This window comes from Colius striatus, chromosome 3 (assembly GCF_028858725.1).
Source record: "Colius striatus isolate bColStr4 chromosome 3, bColStr4.1.hap1, whole genome shotgun sequence".
Classification (NCBI taxonomy): domain Eukaryota; kingdom Metazoa; phylum Chordata; class Aves; order Coliiformes; family Coliidae; genus Colius; species Colius striatus.
Genome location: NC_084761.1, coordinates 42,726,911 through 42,748,021, shown reverse-complemented (window position 1 = coordinate 42,748,021; position 21,111 = coordinate 42,726,911). Strand labels below are relative to the sequence as shown.

Genomic DNA, 21,111 nt, shown 5'->3' with positions numbered 1-21,111 from the left:
ATGGACGCAAGCAGGATCTCATTTAGTCCCCCTGAGCCATCAAGTGTGCAATCAGTTGTGGAATTTTTTCATGATAGTGACATTCTTTCAGATCTTTAACAGCCCAGTTTCTAAGATCCTTTTGTCATCATCGGGTAAAGTTGGTTTTGTTTCATGTAATCTTGCTTTGGATGGACAACATATAAAGGGCAGAGAAAGAAGAGGAACACAATGCTTTCCTATGTTTCCCTGATGCAATGCCACAGTTCTGATGCACATCAGAGGTTTGTACTGAACGTGAAAACTTGTGTTTGCGGGCATGGATGTTCTGTTGGTCAAGGTGGTAGCAAATGACTGGCGAGAAAAGTATTAAGCCTTACTGCTGTAAACAGAACGATCTTGTAAAATGTTTTCTTTTCTGCTTTTCTCTTCCTTGCTGTTGTATCAGAATGTGTTTATTCCACTGAAACACAGTGGATACAGATAGTCCCGTTCTTCAGAGAAGGCAACACTCAGCTACAGAAAGAACAGGTGTTAGGTAAGCAGAAATTTATTAATTTAATCTCGATTATAAATATAGTTACATCCATCAGAAGAAAGATGCAGAAGAGAGGTGTCAGCACCGAGAGTGGGTGAAGACCGGGGGGTCCGCCTCCGGGCGCGCCGCTCACCGGTGCGGCCACGCGGATGGCTCCCTGCCGGCCTAACGGCCGCGCCCGACCTCGCACCGGACTGCCACCAGCGCCTCCGCCTGCCCCGGGGATTGGCCCGTCCACCCGCCCTGCCCTGCCCTGCCCTGCCCTGCCCTGCCCGGCCCGGCTCGGCCCGGCGCAGCCGCGTCCCTCGGCGACTGGCGGGAAGAGGAAAATCACCCCGCACCCGCCCGGAGTGCCGAGGAGCCGCCCTCCGCTGGTGCTCGCCCACGCCCGGCGCGGCCGCCAGCGCTTCCCGCCCCGCGGCGAAGCGCGGCCGGAGGCGGCCCGCTCCTCGCCGGAGAAGGAAGAGCAGGGCCAGGACCATGCTAGCGGGGCTGGGACGGGCGGTGCGGCGCGGCTGGCCGCCGGGCAAGACGCACACCGCAGTGCTGCTGGGCAGCCGGGCAGCGCAGGGCAGGCGGGATGGCTGCCCGACGGCCTCAGCGCCTCAGGTAAGGCGAAGAGCGGGGAAGTGGGCGAGGCTCACCGCGGGACGGCGTCGCGGGAGGAGGCGGAACTCTCCTTCGCGGCTGCTAGCGCTTCCCCCGCCTTCCCCTCCAACCCGGCGGCGAACTGCCCCTGCTGCCCTGCGGCGCAGCGGGGCTCGGCAGGGCGGTTGGGGTCGCGGAGGAACAAAGTTGCGGGAAGTTCAGCACCGCCACCGCCGCGGCTTCCCGGAGGCCTGGGGAGTTGCTGCGGGCCGGGCCCCGGGCGCCGCTGCCTGGCGAGACGTGAGGTGGTTCCACACGAGGCGGAGCCGGGCCGGGCCAGTGTATCGACCGCGCGGCGGCCTCTGGGCGGACGGACCGACCGACCGCAGGTCTGCGGAGTCGCCCGCGCAGACCGGGACTCTCTGCCGGGGGCTTCGCACTGCGTCCCGCCTCGCAGCTTCTTGAATAACTTTTCAGGCGTCGCGTTGCTTTTCGAATGGAGAACACTCGGTGACTCGCAGGCTGCTGCTGTACTGTGCGAGATAAAACGGGACCAGGAAAAGTTTTGCATACAGGCTTCCGTGGCACTGTCGTGTGTGTATGAAAGTAATGAAGTCCATGTGCCTCTGAGCTTCTCTTGGCGTGGAGAAGTCTCAGAGGTCCTACGAGTAGGAAGGAAGAAGGAAAACACAAAGACACAATTACACTAAAACTAAAGCTCTCCTGGGACGCAGGGCATTGCAGTTACCCGAGCAACTGCCTCGTGGGAGAGGAGACAGTTTGATCGGTGATTTGTGGAATCATAGAATCATTTTGGTTTGAAATGAGCTTTATGATCATCGAGTACAACCACTAACCTCACACTAAACCATGTCTATAATTGTTGTTTTCAGTCATAGAGATGCCGTATTCACTTGGAAATGTTACTGTGATAAAACACGACAAAACTGTGTCCCAGTGCCTGAGGCCTGTCCCTGGCAAGAAAGCTGCTGGGACGTGTGGTGACGTCCATAGAAGGAAGGCCAAGGCTCTCTGGGATTTGTTAGTGAACAGCTTCCATAACTAGGGGCTCAAAACCTGCGGTGGCAGTTGGGTTTGAAGAGTTGTGCAGAATGAGCTTGGTACTTGTTGTTAAGAAGTTTCACACAAATTATTCAAAAACCCTTTTACAAGATTTCATGGTATTAATTTGTCCCATCTCTGTTAGTGTGAGTGGTCCTTCCTTGCTTTATTAGGCATGTCTATAAGGACATTCAATAAAGGAATTCAATATAAATATTGATTTTTGCCTCCTTAGTCTTCTAAGGTTCAAACACAATGTGCTAAAAACATCTTGCACCTCACTGAAAGCATTTACACTGTCACTCAGCACACACTGATATTACATATTCAGTTTATCACCTCTGACTTCTCCGCAGTGTTGCTTCAGACAGGCTTCATGCTTTTCTAAGGCTCTAAAATGAGACTGAAAGCTGATAAAGACACCAAAAAGGCAAGGAGGAGGAGGAAAAGCTCTTGTTTTGGCAGTGCTGCCGTTTATAAGAAAGAGCAGAAAGATGATCGTTCCTGTTACTTTGTGGGATGGAACATGACACCGAAGTGACTCAAGAATTCTTGCACTGTATAGGTTAAAGAGGTAGATCTTGTAATGTTGAGGAAAATTCTAATGAGAGTATGTATTTAATGCAATGTTTTGTTTATTTCTTAGGCGTCAATTTAAAAAGTAAATTAACATTAAATGCTTTTTACATATGCAATCCATAGTTACAGTTTTTCTGTGGAGTTGCTAGCATAATGAAGCATGTTTACTGATTTCCCCCTTCTCGGTTTCATCTGTGGGTAACACTCAGTTTTTGGCTCTGTGTCTGTTCAGGCGGTTAAAATACTTGTTCTCCTAAACATTAAATTTCAAGCTGGTGAAAACAAAAAGTGTCTTCATTGTTACTGAAGTGGCTTAGCTCTTTAGGTTTCGATGTAATGCAGAATGTCAAATTACATATAGATTCTCCAGTGTGAACATTGTTGTGATAATTTGGTATTTTTTTTCCACTGGTATTTTGACGTTTATCTTTTTTTTTTTTTTTCCCCTTGTCATTTCTATTTCATATTGCTAGCTCTGCTGCTTACTGTTACGATGTGGTTGAGCAAACATTTTGCCTCTAGGTCTGAAAGGAATGGTTGGGAGTGCTTGTGCAGGAATCAGAAAGCAGAACGTGGTCACTGCTGCCATTGTGCTTGGTGTGGTCTGGTGCCATCGTGAGCCATGTTCTCCAGCTTGTTTTGTGCTGCATGTGGTGGTGGGGATCAGTTTGCCCAAATACCTTTTGGAGCTCTGACTGCAGGTTTCCATTTGTAAAGCTGGGGGTGATACTTCAGTGGCCATGCAGGGTTGTAGTATGTGTATTTGGTCACAAGTACATGTGAGATGTTCAAGAATTACTGTGTTGCTGGGTAGTCGTTTAAATACATACTGTATTTATGCACTGTGTTTTCAGCTAATAAATAAACTGCTGCAGGGATAAACAAACCATTATTGCAATGGCTAATTTTATGTGGTTTTTCTGTGGAAGAAGGAATTGCTGTCCTAAAGATCTGTACCCTTAATTGTTAGCTCCTTAGCTCTGCTTTTAAAAAAGTTCTACAAGTCTTCTGGTGGCTGTGATAAGCCTTTGGAGTGATTCCTCTACATATTGTACGGTTGAGGTTTTAAAACCTCAACCTTATTTGTAATATACAACCTTTATTTGTAATATATCTTTTAATAGTGGCTAGTTGCTTAGGCAGGCACTTAGTTTTTCAAACTAAGCATGTTATAATGTGTTCTTTGGACAGGCTTTCTTGTTACACGTATTTTTGCTCCCGGAGGGGTGCAGTTCATTTTGCTAGAGTCCTAGATTTGTAATGCTGCAGTTACTTGCATATGGTGAAACCTAAAAGTTGCAAGCTCTTACGCTTCCTCTTTGCTTGCACATTTTAACTCCTGCAGCTCTGACTGAGAGAAATACTCCACTTGCATTTCTCTCTGGGAGGAAAAGCTCCCGAAGACATACTACAGTGAAGAACAGATAACACAGAATCAAAGTTTCAAACTGCTGTATTTTTTGTATGTTCGTAAACCTAAGCCTGGAAACATTGAAAGTACTGGAAAATGAAGTCACACCGTTTCTCTTAGCTTAAAACCAGACCTCTTTGCTGTTATGCAGCCCTGTTCTAGCTAAAACTGTTTCTGTCTTGTATGGAGATGCTGGAGGGGTGACATTTCTCCTGCAAAAGGCAGGGATTCCCATGAGCAAGTAGGAGTGAGGGAACTAAAATGGCAAAAATTATTTATTTTTTCAAAATGCAAATTTATTAAACATCATTAATTCAGAATGTATCCCATTTCTGTGTGCAGAGATCTCTTAAAATTGTGCCTCTGAAATATATTGGCAAGGGGAAAGATTATATGTAAGCTGGTGAGATCAAATTGCAAAGGCTTCTGTGAAAATCATTACAGATTTGTCTTTTTCTTTGATTAGGATGTCACAGGTGCTTGTTGGTGAGGGGAATTTTCATCTTAGTTGTGAACTGCAGCTAGTGGGAGAACTACTGCTCTTGTTTATCTGCAGAAAACAGAGCAGAAAGGGGTTTATTTTTGGTTTGGTTTTTTGTTTTGTTTTGTGTTCTTTTTTGTCAGTTGCTTTCAGCTGATAAGTTGTTGACCAGACAGTTCTTCAGACTAACTACAGCTGTTTTCTTGTCCTTCCTGATAGTTTTCATGTTTTTTCTTCTTACTCTAAAATTACTGTAACACTCCCAGTATTACATCTATCCATTTTGTCCTCCAGTTTTATATAGTCTTATAAGCAAGGATCTAAAAGTATCTTAATAGCCACAGGACAATTGGAAACATATGTTTGGGTTTTTTTTAAATGGGGAGAGGAGGGTACCCCTTTTTCTTTGTATATACTCTGCTGTCAGGATGTCTAAGATACTCTGTCAAAGCAGCAAACTCAGGATAACCTAAGCAGATACAGAGAAGTGAATTATTATTGAGGGTTTTGTGCACATGAATATTTCATATAAACGTGTTTGAGTCCCTGCTTTGTATTTTCAGCCAGCTCACGTCCCTTGGAAATTGAGATCTAATTGGAGCCAAGAACTGGGAGTAATTTGTGGCCGCTGGGCCTGTTCTCTCCTGTCTTTCCTTCCCTTTGAAAGCCTTGTGCAACAAAAGTTAGCTTGTTGATTCAAGTCTTGTTTTCTAAGCAGAAACCGTGTGCTTGTTTTGGTGTATATGTCAACATAAGCACAGAACCCATTAAATTGTTTGTTTATGGAAGTACTGTTCACTCTTACAAACACTAATTTCTAAATGCCTTTGAAAGCCGTTTAGAAGATCTCTGGCACTTGCTATGGGAAATGTGCCTGTCTCAGCAAGTCTCTTTATTTGTCTTTGATACTGCTCTGTGCCAGAATAACAGGATGGCACTGGGAGTGGCTGCTAGCTGCTGTTGTCTCTTCTCATCTGACAGCTGGGAGATGGCTACTTTTCCTCTGATAGTAAGGCTTTTGAAGAGAGATGTGATGTGTAGCACAGAAATCCATCATCCACCCCAACAGGACAGATAAGCAGCAAATTGGGATGTATAGAGTTCACCTTGAATAAAGTATTGGGATGACACATTTTTACCTGCTCCGAGTGTCAGTAGATGCACGTCTTTGGTGTTTGTGTGACTATGTCAATACCCAAGAAAAGAAATGTAAACCGGCTCCCTGCAAGGCTGGAAAGAGTGTGATCGTGTTATTCAGGGTCCAACTTAGGGAAGCTGGAGCCTTTGTGTGCATGTGTACAGGGTGTGTGGTACTGCAGAAAACTTAAAGAAATCCTGAAACTGAAATGCTGGTGTGTAACATTACTATCTGTAGCAGAATCCATGTAATATTTTAGCAAACTTTGCAAGAGCTAAGAGCTAATGTGATTTCATCGGAAGTCGATGCTGTGGTCATACGGACAGTGCTGTCAGGGTGAGTAATTTTTTTGTTGCTCATGAGATGAGGAATGTCTAAGTTTGGCACTGTTTCTTCTAGTACTCTGGACACAGCCTCTACTCTCAGGTTTTGTGAACTTGTAGAAAGACTAACACTAAACCTCTAGAGGATGTCTGAGAAAATTGCTTTGGAAGTGTCTTAGGTGCTCTAAAGACTTACTACAAATCACTGAAGTGCTGAGTACTTACTGCTGTTTACAAACCTAGTACATATTTTAAGCATATGAGTCACTTCTGGTGATGGTAGTTCGGTTTTCTTTGTTGGATTTTTTACTTTTTTTTTGTTTTAAAGCTTACAAGGCAAAAATGTAGACCATATTCTACTGCTTAAAATGTCTTAATTTCTGAAGGGGTGAGAGAGGAAGGAAAGGGAAATAGAGCTCTTTTTTATTATTATTTTTGGTTTTTTGTTTTCTTGAGGAGGACTTCACCTTCTGAAGTCCTTCTATACACAGTAAGATTTTTGGCATTGGAGAAGAAGCAAACAGAACATATACTCTGAAGATCTAGTTGAACATTAGGATCTTAATTTTTTTCCTCCCTTCTTCATGAGGGAAAATGAGCTGAAGGAAAACAAATGGATTAGCTGAGCTTGAACTAGGCTTGCTTTCTCTAGGATTATCTTCATCCTGACAGCATGATTGCAAGTCAGCAGCAAATGTGAATTTCTCATTGGGTTGCTAATTGGCAGGGGAGCTTCCTACAGCCAGGCAACAATCCAGTACACTCCTCTGAGCCTAGAGGTGTTTCACAGTCACTTTTAGGCCTTGTTATAATACAGTGTTAATTAGGTGTCTGTTAAGGGCAAATAGCATCAGCTCTTGCTTTGACTTGTTTTTCTCTTCTCCTTCACTCTTGCTGCCAAGATATTGACTAATAACTTGGTGATTAGGTTTGTATGGGGAAGAGGTGGCTTTTTATAAGGTCACTTCTGCCACACTGTGTCATTTCTGGTATATAATCTGAGGAGCCCAAAGAACAATTAAGCTTGACAATTTTCAGGCCTGCAAGTTATTTGCTATGGCTTTTTCCATCATCAGGTGATGCATGAGACCTGGATTGTCTTGACATTGCATCCAGGGAAGCTGCCCTTTAATTCCAACAATATGTGGAGAGTGGCTTGGACTATAAAAGTACTACTGTACAGCCATTTGTAACTGATGCAGTGGATGAGGAATCAGTGGTGTGATAATGGTGAGGATAGATGGCTTACACGGAACATGTGACTGAAAGTCCATGATCCCCAAGTGTTGGGAAAGTGCAGATCCAGACTCAGAAGGTCAAATCCATCACTGTTAAAATAAATCACTCGTGTTAAAATGACTATTCACTGTAACGTGAGAGCTGGAGAAGGCAAAATAAGTTAAAAATGGACATTGATTGGCTGGCTGCCCGCTGAAGATGGCAACTTTTATAGTCTATAAACTAGTTCTCCTTCATCCATGGGGGACTGGCCGTGGTATTCGGCCTGTTACTCTAGTCAGTTGTCAGCAGCCAGTGCATGGATAAATGAATAGCTCTGTGTTTGAGTGATGATAACTAGTAAGCAAAACCTCCTGGGTTACTGGGGAGGAAACATTCCATTCTCCCTCAGACTTGAAAAATATGTTTACTGTAAAAATGGGAAATTCATACCCTTTAAAAGCTGAGCACAGGCAGTGCACTTTCAAAAGGACAGAAAAATCAAATACATTATACACAGGAAAGATATAATCTAATTTTTTTGTTTACTTCAGAGAAACAAATTTGAAGCAATTATCTTCACATCTACTGTCTGGTCATTTCAGATCAAAATTCCTTCAGTCTTGCTATTCTAGTCAAATAGAGAGAAATAAATAGTCTTAATAAATGTTTTGTTTATCTGCAAAGTAGACAGTGATTTCATCTTCCCAGTATCTCCCCATTGGTATTTAAAGGTGTAGTAAGAGATCACAAAGTTGATTTAGAGATCACAAAAGCATCTGTAATGGTTTGTGTATTTGCCAGAGTGGAGGAAAAATTACATTGCTCTTCTTCCTGGCAAATCAGACAATGAATCACGAGGCCATCATTTTGGTCAGAGTGCTATGATGGTGAAAAGATGAGTCCTCTCCATGTATAATGCAGTTGCTTGTTTTACCTGAAGCATTTATATCATACTGTTCACAGAATAATGTTCCTATGGTTTTGCTTTAGGTTTCTTTTTTTCTAGGGCCTGACCTGACCTCTGTACCTTCTCAAGCAAACTATTCATTATTTATGTTCTGTACTTGCTTTCTGAACCAGCCTCTCTCTGACAGTGACAGCACATCTGTGAGTATATTCCATTGTGCTATCTGTGGAAGAAAGGCCTTTTTTATAAAACACAGCCCTCACCTTTATGTATTTGTTCTAGATAGAAGTATAAAGGTTCCAGGCCCCTGAGTGGCAGTGCTGTCTGCACTCCTAGGGATTTCTGTGGCCCCAGCTGATCCTTGCCTGGCCCCTTGAGACTGGAGTCATTCACATGGGACACAGTCACAACAACATTCCTGATCCAAGGAGCAAACCTAGCACAGATGCAATTTGCAGTTGGGACACCAACTGCAGAGGGTTGCAGGGACAGGGGAGAAGGGAGGGTTGGTGGGGCGGTGAGCTGACAGCCAGACTGAGCTCCATAGAGGCTGTGTGCTGAAGTGGTGATTCAGCTGGGAATTGGACAGAGATTTTAGTTGTGCAGTCAAGTAAATGTGTTAGCAAATAATCAAGTTTTAAGTTAATTGCAATAAATTAAGATGGATTAAACTGTCTAAAACTGTTTGAGAAGATGGCAAAGCCCCTGCATAACCACAAAGTAGTTCCACTTCCTTTCCTGTAGATACTATCTGTTTCTGCCTTGCCCTAGACAAGGAAAGAAGCTGAAAGAAGTGTCTGCAAGTGATAAAATGAAAACAACTGCAAAAATACAAGCCCAGTGGAAGAAACACATCAGTAATACAATAACTTCAGCTTCTCATGTAGTTTAACGGTCTTACTGTCCCAAGTACAGTACACAGGGCTAGTAATTCTGAATCAGCTGAGTGTTGGAAGTCAAGGGTTTTACTCAGTGGCTCAGGTAAATATTTGACACTGTTAACATAGGTGAAATAGTTGAAGAGGGTCATCTTTCACGACTAAATCATAATACTCTCAGCCCAATTTAACTGCGACTTTTCAGAATTTTAAAATTCCAGGTAAAAACTACTAGGAAATTGTTAACAACTCACCAGCCCAGTGAACTGACAGAATGCAGGGAGACGAAATCCCCAGCTCAGCAAATAATACTGTTTTTGGAGAACACTACTCATACTAATATTTTAAACTAAAGGCAGGAAGTCTCTTAAATTTGGGAAGGGAGAAAATGGAGACACAGCAATTAATGATCTTTAGCAATCTATTTGCTGCTGCTGCCAGAGGGAGAGAGTGAGTGTGTCTCTTCTACCTTCTGTTTTGATTTGACTGCTGAATGCCCTCAAACTGTGTTTAAACCAGAAAGTGAATCAAGTCCTTGGAGCTCTTTTGTGAGGAGTTTTTGTTCTATAATTCAACCCTACACAGTATCTGTGTTAGGTGAGACTTTGTTTTTAGTTACACATTCTCTTTTAAATGCTGCTGGTGTGAGCGGGATTCTTATTAGCGCCTTCACAAAGGCTGCTTTTAAATGAGTCCTGAACTATTCAGGCATCATATTACTTGTTTTTGTGACACACCTGTTGGCAGTTTGCTTGATGGTTTGGAAAAGTTTTTGAAGCCACAATGTGTTTTCTGTAATATCCCAAAGTGTAAGCCTTGCAAGCAAGGAGACTGTTGAAGGTTCAGAATGGGAGGGGTTCCTGGGGGACCCCCTAATATAAATCTTCAGACAAGATTCTTTCCAGAATGTATTTGCAGGCATTGGCACCACAGCAGTATCTTTTACCTTGCAGTCAGTTCTGACTGGTACAATTTCTCAATGGCTTTCAATCAAAAGCTGTTTCTTGTAAGGCAGGTAACACTATTTTTTTGCAGAGCTGGAGCTAGTCTCAATTTAATGTGCAGGCACAGAAATTTTTGCACTGAGTTTACTAGTCATTTTTTTCTCATTTTAGTCTGTTGGTTGTGAGAACATTCTTCAGTATTCTTTATTGCTGTAATTTTTAATTCACATTATTCATCTGAAAAGTTTGACATGCCATAAAATATGAAACTATAGTTCATATATAGGTCTGTGTGCTTTAGTCAGGAGCCAAAGGTGTGTACTCAGTATTTGTAGCCATTCTGGTGTAATAAACTCAGTTATGCTTAGAAGATCTCAGCTTGAAGTTTCAGGCTTGGTCTTGCAGCGCTCTGTGGCTGTAAGCACACTGGAAATGTGACTCACCTGGAGTAATTTAAAGAGACATCAAATAGCCCAGGCCCTAAAACTGAAATATAGCTTTTAAACCATGTGTGCTCCTTGGAGTATCAATCCCAAGCTGTTCTTTATGTACATGGAAATGTAGTGTGAGTATATTTTGCTATATACCAGACTCTACTATAACTTTATTCTGGGCAAACCATCATAATGGTGCCATTCTTCAGCATTTCATAATGCTGCACATATTGTAGGTTGTTTCCCTGTGAGCTGGTTACCTTTCCTTCTACAGTGGCCATGTACTTTTCTTGTGAACAGAGATATAACTATCTCTGGGGATTCTGCTTAACCAGCAGACGAAAGCTCTAATCTCATCTCATTCAAATATAAATGCAGTTTAGGGTCATTGGGAAGTAAGATTTTGTAACCTTTCACACTACCGCTAGCAGTTATAACACATCATGTCTTACTTGGCAGTAACTATCAGTAGTTAGTAGTTTTCTTGACATGTTACAAAAGCTTTTGTGCAAGTTATGAATATTCATAACTAAATGCAAGAAGTAACTGCATACATTTTCCTGATAAGGTTGATGCTGTCTGAAGTTATTAATGGGCTTAAGAATGTCTTATAGCATTTAGAATTCAAATCCTTAGATACTACTCTTGGTCTTTGTAATGTTCCTCATAGTGTCTAGATTTTGGATGGGTCTCTGCAATGATACAATCAGCCTGTTGTGTGATCCATGACTCAAGAACTTGAGCTTTAAGAAAAATACACAGCACCCAATGGTAGCAGTTAGGCCAGTGGGCTCCACGAGAGGAAGCCAGCAGCAGTATACTGGTTCACATGCTCCTATGGCGCAGGCTAATCTTATCTGCAAGCACACAGGAGAAAAACAATGTAGTTCTGTGACACAAATTTGAAATATTCCATATGCACAAGCAATTCTGGGAGTGGCTGTTATAAAAAATAAGCATCAGCTATTCCTAGGCATAGAGCTGACAGGGGAACCATCTCCTCTGCTATGTTTTTATTTCATTCGTAGCAAAACTCAAAACAGGGACAGCAACTCACACATATTTAAATCAGGTGGTTGCTGGTGTCAAGGGGTTCCCTTGCTGCCATGCCAGTGGAGGTTTAGATTGGATATTAGGAAAAACTTCTTCACTGAAAAGGTTGCTGACCCTGCATATAGCCCAGCCCAATGTAGCTGGCCCTCAGTCTGTCTCCAGCTTCTTCTCCAGGCTCCCGCTGCTTGGTCACTCAAGGGGTGACTGTATGGTGCAGCCCAAAGCTGTGCAGAGCAGTGAGGGTCTCACAGCTGCAGTGCTGCTTTCTTGGACAGTAGTGGGTCATGATGTGATTTTTGGCATTCTTGGGGGAGACCCAGTTCAGAAGGAAGCAGTAACTAGATGAACTGATTTTGTTCTCTGCTTTCATGCTATGTCCCTTGTCCCCTCCATTGATGAAAGCAGAAAAATCTGATGTCTGAGTTCAAGAGAATGTGGTTGAACCCCAACAGCACATAATCAGAGGGAGGGAAATGGTAAACAACAAAGTTTATTGAAAGGCAATTGGGAGAGCACAGAATACTGGTTTGTTGTAGCATGCTCTGCCTAGTGTAACTTGCTCTCCTGGGTGTTTACATCCTCTCGGTAGTGCAGAACTATTTAAGCTATCCCTTTTCATTTAAGTTATTGTTTGATAGTTTTAATTAATGCCTCTGTTTAAATTTGAGTAGTTTGCATGTTGCTTCAGAATTCAGCTGCAACAGGTAAATATGGGAGATGGTAGCTTTTTGACTTCAGCTTTTTAACTGAAATTCAGTCATCTTACTCAGAGAGTGAACAAACACAGAGACTGATCATTCTTTTCATGCTCTGTGTAGCCACAAAACAAATGAGGAAAGTGTCTTTTCGGTACGTTTATCAATCCATATCAAATCGTCATTCTTCAAACTGGCACAATGAAAAAGCATATTGCAGTAAATATAGTGATGCCAAAGAGATTACGACTGTATTTTCTCTTGTACTTCGTTCCAGTATGTCGTGATTAGGCCCATCAGGGAACAAAATACCACGATTAGCCTCAAGTACCAAAGACCTGAGGATTGCCAAAGGGCACGGAGAGCTTACTTGCTGCTTATGGTCCAGGACAAAACAGACCAGGCTACTCGGCTTGGGGAAGAAAACACAAAATAATTTAATGCAACACCAACTAAAACGTAACCTTAAAACCCCAAAACATAACTAACATAACACAGAGTGGTACAATGATGAAGAGTCTGACCAGCCCTTTAAGACCACCTTCTCCCTACTCCTTCCCTCTTCCTGGGCTCAGATTCCTGATCCCAGTGTTTTTACCTCCTCCCCTCAGGTGACAGGGAATATGGGTTTCAATCTGTCTATTCCTGGTAGCTTCTGCCATTTGTCTCTCCTCAGGACAGCTGGGCTCCACACCAGTCCTCCCTGCACTTCCGTGGGGTACCTCACACACCCGGCAGCCCTGCACGGGCTGCTCCGATGTGCATTTATCCCAAAGGCTGCAGCTCCTTTCTACCTCTCATGTGAGTCTGCTCTGCAGCCTGCAGGCTTTCCAGCACAGCCTGCACCATGGCCTCCTCCTCACACCATCTCTCACCCATCCAGGTGCACTCACACGGAGCTGCTGGTGGCTCTCAGTCCTGCCATGGCCCTGCATGGGTTGCAGGGGTACAAACTGCATTCACACCACAGCTTGCAGAGGGGTCTCTGGTATGGTGCTCCTCCTTCCTTTCTTCTTCTCTGACTGTGGGGTCCATGTGGTTGCTTCCATCTTATACCACTCTTACACCTCCTGCAAGTGAAAGCTTCCCTTATTTCGGAACTTTCTCTCTGAATACCGGACGGCGATCACCTCAAGGAAGACGAGAGACCAGCTTGCTGCAAAAACACGAGGTGGCTTTATTTCGGAGCTCCGGGCCGTCTCATACCTCACACAGGAGATAGAGGAGGCGACCACGAGGCCCGGCGGGGAGGGTTTATATAGAGAGGGGAGGAGAGCGGAAAATTCCAGCACATCTGCACATCAATAGTGTGGGGAAGGAGAGTGGAAAATCCCAGCACACCTGCGCAGTTCCATTCGATACAAACCCCAACATGTCCAGACATGCCCAAACGAGCCAAAACCCAAACAAGCCCCAACCCAGGTCACCCTGATAGCGTGGGGGGGAGGGAGCAATGTCCCCAGTTTTACCCTGCAGTTTCTGACGCCATTTTAGTTCAATTTTTTCCTTTCTTTCATTCCCCACTCCTTTTTGTTAATAATTCTAATCTTAGAATTCATGTTCACGCTCCAGGATACTTGAGTTGGGCTTATTACCAATCCTATCATCTAACAAAAACAACTAATCTACTAATTATTGTAACAAAACAAGGCTGGAGACCAGGTTGATCAGTGCGAGCCATCCACGCAGACCCCAGTCTCTTGTCAAGCCTTTTCTGACAGAAGTTTTCAGGCTACTTCAGCTCTCTTCTTATGTAACCTTCTCCCATAAGTCGGCTGATGCTGTGCTTTTCTCTGGCAATGATTCCTAAAATACACTTGTAGACAACATAAATCATAGCTACTAATACAACAAACATAACAATATCATCATCAGGACGTGCCCAGCTCCCCAAAGTCTCATTAATGGGCAGGGCGCCCCATACATAATCTCAAAGGGGGTCAACCCCGTGGGTCCTGGGGTATTTCGCGCGCAGAAAAGAGCAAGGGAGAGAAGGGCTGTCCAATCACCCCCGCCGGTCTCTGTAACCAACTTAGTTAAAGTCTCCTTTATAGTTCTATTCATCCTTTCTACCTGTCCTGAACTTTGGTGCCGTTGTAAGCACAATGAAGCCTCCAATCAATCCCCAATTGTTTGGCTAGCCCCTGACTTACCTGGGCGACAAAGGCAGGTCCATTGTCTGACCCAATTACCTTGGAGACTCCGCATTTTCTCAGGTCCCAAGTGCGTCAACTGGTGGATACGAGTAAGGTAGGCCACACTCTCTTCTTCAGACAGGATGACCTTTTCTCTGGTTTCTGAGCTTCCCACCGAGGTGAGTTCTTTGATTTTGGTCAGTACGATCATGGGTCCTTGGGCCGCCTCCTTGGCATGTTTATCGGCCATTTGGTCAATTCAGCCTTCTGTGCTGAGGTCCCTTCAGGCAAGGCGCTGGCCCATACGACCCTCTTCCCATCTACCACTGCTGCTCCGGCCCTTCGCTTACCTTCCACGAGGTAGCTACTCCCCGTCTGTGAACCACGACTGCACCCCTGGCAAGGGTTGGTCCGGGAGATCTGCCCGAATACCAGTCTCTTCCGCCAGTATTTTCTCACAGCTGTGGACAGGAAGATTCCCTACCTCAGGCAGCAGGGCAGCCGGATTCAGGACAGCCGGTGGTGCGAGAACGATACGATCTGTTAACAGCAGGCTTTGATAATGGGTAAATAGGCCACTGGGCGTTTCCATGGACCAAAGGCCTGAGTCAGAACCCCTCGGGCAATCCCATTTATTTTTTTGTCCGCTGGCCCCAATTACTAGAGTACAGAATATTCAGCTCCTGTATCGATCAAGAAGTTAACAGGAGTTCCCCCCACACTTAGGGTTACCCTAGGCTTGGGGAGGGGGGCCGAGCCCCGTCTCCCCTAATTTTCGTCTTCCAAGATCATGACTTTCAACCCTTTCTTCTTAGGGCATTCTCGGGCCCAATGTCCCTTCTCCTTGCAAAAAGCACATTGATCATTTTCCAAGGGCGCCCATCCTCTTCCGGGTCTCCTTGGCCCTTGCCTTTGACTGTCGCCCAGGTTCCCTCCCTGTCTGGATCTCTCTGCTCCTTGTCGCTTTCCCTCTTGTATTACTGTACTTAAAATCCTAGTTAAATTCCTATCCTGACACTTCTGTCTTCTTCTTTCTGCTTCCTCCCTTTCCTTTTTTTCTCTTTCTTGTTTCTCCTCCTGTGTTTCTCTCTTATGATATACTTTCTCAGCCTCTTTTACCACATCCCGAAGAGTATAGTCCTGTAACCCTTCTATATGCTGCAATTTTCTTTTTATGTCTGGGGCAGACTGCCCAATAAATGACATAATAACAGACGCCCTCTGCCCTTCTGATGTCGGATCAAAAGGAGTGTATATCCGATAGGCTTCCATAAGCCTCTCAAGGAACACAGAGGGAGGTTCGTTAGAACCTTGCATAATTTCCCTTACCTTAGCCAAATTAGTAGGTTTCCTTGCAGCCCCCCTAAGTCCTGCCACCAGAGCCCGGCGATAGATGGACAGCCGTTCCCTACCTGCTGCTGTATTATAGTCCCACTGCGGCCGTGTCAAAGGAAAAGCCTCATCGACTTCTGCCGCCGTCAGCGTTGGTTGCCCGGCAGGATCACGAACAGCTTTTCGCGCCTCCGAGACAATTCTTTCTCTCTCTTCGGTGGTAAAGAGGGTGTTTAGTAATTGCTGACAGTCGTCCCAAGTCGGTTGATGGGAGTACATCAGAGACTCGACTAAACCTGTAAGAGCAGCAGGATTCTCCGAAAAAAGAGGGTGATTAGTTTTCCAATTATATAGATCAGATGAAGAAAAAGGCCAATATTGCAACACCTGCAACTCATTTTGGTCTGCCGGGGGTGGCCCACCCGCTCGAAGAGGCAAAGTGACGGCCGAATCAGGCCCATCCGCCCATGTCCGTCTCCTGCTGCGGGTGCCAGCGGGCGGTCCCTCGGCAGGCACTTGAGGAGGGGGGGGTTGATAGAGAGGGGGCTGAATTAGTTCCAGCGGTGGCGCCGTGGGCCATTCAGGAGGCCCTTCTATTTCAGGGTAAATTTTGGGCGGTTCTTTTTTACTTTTCTCACTTTTCTCCTCATTATCTCGGTCAGCCCTTTCCCCAGTATTTAATGTCGAGGCACGGACTTCTGCGGGTAAATCCATTAATCCCCGGGAGGGGAGAAAAGGTCTAACCCAGTTGGGGGGGTAGAGAACCAAGTCTTCCCATACTGAGATGTAAGGTACCTGGTCCGGGTGCCCTCCCTTGATAATAGCCTGGACTGCTTGAATGGTTGTGATATCAAAAGTACCAGTCCGAGGCCAGCCCACTTTAAAGGTGGGCCATTCGCTTTCACAATAGACTTGCCATTTTCCCTTTTTTACAATTAACGATAAATTCCGTCCTCTAGCCGTAACGTCCGCCCACAGAATCAAAGATAAAGGAGTAGATTCAGCTTGACCCATTTTACTCCAATAAAAACCGAGACTTCCTAGCACGATAACAAAGAAAAACACTAACACCGAGCCTGTTTCCAACCAACTTTGTTTACACTCAGACAGCAAAGACTGAAGCATTACTTCAGATGGCCTGAGGCCTCTCCTTCCCATTCAACAAAGACCACAATCGCCTCTTAAATACCGATACCGACACCTCATTAACAGAAACAAGACCACAGAAACAAGACCAGCGGTTCACTGAATTCCGGGCAGTCAGACCCTCCTGACTCCCTTCCACCCTTGAGGCGTCCCTCAGGGCCGCAGCCTGCGGTTCTGGACACGTCTATCCCCGCAGTCACTGAGTCCTCACGGTCCTCAGTGACAGCTGCATCAAAATACCAACGGGATCCCAAATCGCCAACACGCCAAGTGAACCAAAAGTGGGACTTTAACCCACGAGTGGGACTTAAACCCACAACCAGGGGTGGGACTCGAACCCACGATCCCTGTCCTCAGACCAGTGAACCAAAAGTGGGACTTTAACCCACGAGTGGGACTTAAACCCACAACCAGGGGTGGGACTCGAACCCACAATCCCTGTCCTCAGACCAGTGAACCAAAAGTGGGACTTTAACCCACGAGTGGGACTTAAACCCACAACCAGGGGTGGGACTCGAACCCACGATCCCTGTCCTCAGACCAGTGTCGGGTATTTTGCTTCCTTCAAACAGATCTTATTCTAACAGGCTAGATTACTTCGTGGTTTTTTTTGTTGGTTTTTTTTGCAACTATTCTCACGCGGCTCGGAACGACGACAAAAACGAATAAGTCCTGCAATCCAAACTCCCAGTCGTATACAATATAAACAACACTCACTAAAACATTTAAAGAGACACAGACCAGCCTTCCAAAATATGCACGACACAGACCCCCAAGATATAGCTCAGTAAGACACCCACAGTACAAACCAGATTCCCAAGCAAAATGCACAAGAACATTAGTAAAGACATGTAGTGTATCCCTAAAACAGCATAAGATTTTATAGCAGCACAAAAATTCTTTTTCAATCACTCATGTGGCGCCACACACTCACAAACACTCACAAGCACATTCACACAAAAAGCTCACCTCCAAGGGGTCATCGTTTCCTGAGGTGTTCGTCGATATCCCGGACGAGCCCCCAAATGAAAGCTTCCCTTATTTCGGAACTTTCTCTCTGAATACCGGACGGCGATCACCTCAAGGAAGACGAGAGACCAGCTTGCTGCAAAAACACGAGGTGGCTTTATTTCGGAGCTCCGGGCCGTCTCATACCTCACACAGGAGATAGAGGAGGCGACCACGAGGCCCGGCGGGGAGGGTTTATATAGAGAGGGGAGGAGAGCGGAAAATTCCAGCACATCTGCACATCAATAGTGTGGGGAAGGAGAGTGGAAAATCCCAGCACACCTGCGCAGTTCCATTCGATACAAACCCCAACATGTCCAGACATGCCCAAACGAGCCAAAACCCAAACAAGCCCCAACCCAGGTCACCCTGATAGCGTGGGGGGGAGGGAGCAATGTCCCCAGTTTTACCCTGCAGTTTCTGACGCCATTTTAGTTCAATTTTTTCCTTTCTTTCACAAGCACTTCAAATTCCTGTCCCTAATTAGTGATGACAAAGGCACCAGATTGGACCAGCAGGGCAGGAGGTAGGTCTGAACCCAGAAGCTGGGGGAGAGTCCAAAAACTCTTTACGGTGTCTTCAATGCAACCCTCTCCCCCTGTTACCATGCAAAAACAGCACCTTGCTAAACCATGACGCAGGATGATACACTGCAAACAGTTACTATTGCTCTATTGTTATTAATCGGGTATTTTTTTCTAATTTGCTAGACTTTTAATAAGCCATCATTGAAAAAATTCAGACATTGTTTTGTGCTTCAGGGAAGCTCTTACTGAATCCTAAAGTTTTTTAGTTTAAGCTACCAGTTCTCCAAACTGCGGTTTTCTCAAGATGAATATTTTATAACGTGAGAGGGATTTACAAGAATCTTTTTACTGTGTATTTGTGGGGAACTTAACTCCCGTTGTCATGTTTTTCTTGTAACAAAGTGGCAGACAGTCTGAGAGCATGGCTGATCCAATTTTCTCAATTTTTCTAAGGAGAATAGTGAATTGGTAGTCTTTGGTATCTGCATTTCATATTGCAGATGGTCTTGGATGCAGATTGGGCCTTGTGAGCAGGATTATGCTTTTCACTGTGGCTCATTCTGAGTGGGCTACTATGTCCAGAAAACACTGTCCATATGGAGAAGCCAGCTCTAACTGGTATCCTGGAAGCAGCATGTAGCTGCTCATTGTATTGACGCACCTGAACCAGAAAGGCGGTCTCTGTTGTGCAGTGTGCATCTAGCGTGCACCTTCTCACTGGATTGGCAAGAGAGCAGTGTTGCCAGAGCTTCTTTCAGACCCTTGCTTCAGGATGCAGCTTTTTGTCTGAGTGTCAAATTCGCAAAGTAACACAAACCAGAAATATCCCTTTACTAAAGTAGGTTATACAGCACAGAAGACTTTTTCCCTCTGTGCTTCTAGCACACCCTCTAGCTACTTCACTTGTTTGACAGCAATCAGTCCTCGAATATTTTGTGTATGTATTTTATTTTAACATTGCAACTTCTCAGTAACATCAGACACTTATTTTCTTAATAAAATATTATAGTTTTGTGTACTTGCCTTCCATTGGGATATGAGCCTTTGAGATAGATTTGAATAATGGAGTTTCTTAAGCTCTTTCATAGTCAAGAGGATGATACATTATTTTATTAAAAATGAGATTCTTATCCTGTAGACAAGCAATTACAGAAGATCTGAAAAAAAAAACCACAAGGATTTGGAGTGTATATATGTCTGTGAGTATCTGATGGATATGTTTTGCTCTCTGGGATTGGACTTTTTTGATTTTTTTTTTTTAACTTGGTCATCAGTATTGATCTGAGTTAAAGATTGACTTGACTGAACGTGAAGGGTGTTGTTTCAGAAGGGAATGGGTTTCAGCACCAAATTGATTTTCCAAACAAAGGAAGTCTGATTGTCACCTTGATAATATTTTGGATATTTTCTATCAAAGTACTTTTTGGTCTCACTGAAAAACTAAAAATACTTTCAGTTTTAGTGTTGAGCCTCTTCTACATGAAAAAAGAGTCAGTTAATCTCTTATAGCACAATTTAACACAAAGTAGCTTGAGCAGACATTGTTTTGCTAGTAGAATTTATAAACTCTGCTCTAATTAAGACAGATACTTTGTTAGTGTGACTGTACTTCAAATCTGTTGTATAGATACTTTGACAAATAGGATACATAATATTTATAACACATTTTTTAAGTTTAACTTGCAGCAGTTATTAGTCATCTGTTTCCTGTTTACATTTAAAGTTGTAAACTTCGAATAGCATGCTATCATAATATTAATATACTTACACATTTAATTTAGGATAGAGTATTTAATAAAAAATATGAAAGAATAGGAGGACTTATGCTCTGATAAACATTCAGGGAAGTCTTAACATCTAGATGTGTAGAATCTAGAATGTCTAGATTTTGCTATTGATTGATCATTTTCTATGTTGCAGCTGATAGCTTTGATAATTAATGAGGAAGAAAAGTTGAGTGGATTTTTTTTATTAGATACTTCAGAGCCAGTAGTACTCCCATAGATAAATATTCTGTGTCTTTCTTGAGATGTTTACTGGTGGTAGTTGTGTCACAAAATCACAGAATGGTAGGGGTTGGAAGGGACCTCTAGAGATCATCTAATCCAACCCCCCTGCTAAAGCAGGTTCACCTAGATCAGATTGCACAGTATCAATAAGTCCTTTCTAACGTTGACAATGCCTTAGCAGAGCTAATGTGAAAACATTTTAAAATATATAGAACTCTATCTTTAAAATCTTAATTATAATGAGGCAAGAGCGAAATCCAGTGTTGAGCCAGCTGGACACTAATCATATCTATCTAGTGATGCTGTGAACCAAGGTGTGCTGCTTGTCAAGAATAACATGTCTAATTGTCTTTTTCTTTGCTAAAGGAGAGATTAAGCATGCTGATAGGTACTCAGTGGAAGCTAGAGGGGCTGTCTGTCAAAGCAGTGAGCTGTGAATTGGTGATACCTTGCCTCTGTGTGAGGCAGTGACTCTCAGTTTCTGCACAGTGTGTGTAGAGCATTGTGTGAGTCAAGAGCTGACTCTTAGCACAATGGGACACCAGCCCTGAGCCAGCCTGCTATCATGGTCTTCAGCAGTAGCCATAACACATCATTTTGCACCAGCACCATGAGATGCTTCTCTCTCCTTTATAAAAAAGGACAAAGGCCAAACTGGAAGCTGTTTTTTTCTTGCCCACTGCCAAGTGCAACATAGTCATCTCTTGTTGCTACTAGTGCTGA

At 44.1% G+C, this 21,111-nt stretch overlaps 1 protein-coding gene across 1 annotated transcript in view; it reads left to right on the top strand.

The window, feature by feature from the left end:
* Positions 1-883: 883 nt before the first annotated feature.
* Positions 884-21,111, top strand: part of MCUB (mitochondrial calcium uniporter dominant negative subunit beta) — a 50,797-nt gene continuing 30,569 nt past the window's right edge. The window contains exon 1 of the mRNA XM_061993865.1: positions 884-1,126. Within this exon, the coding sequence (XP_061849849.1) occupies positions 998-1,126 (129 nt within the window). The 5' untranslated portion in view covers positions 884-997. The remainder of the gene's footprint in view (positions 1,127-21,111) is intronic.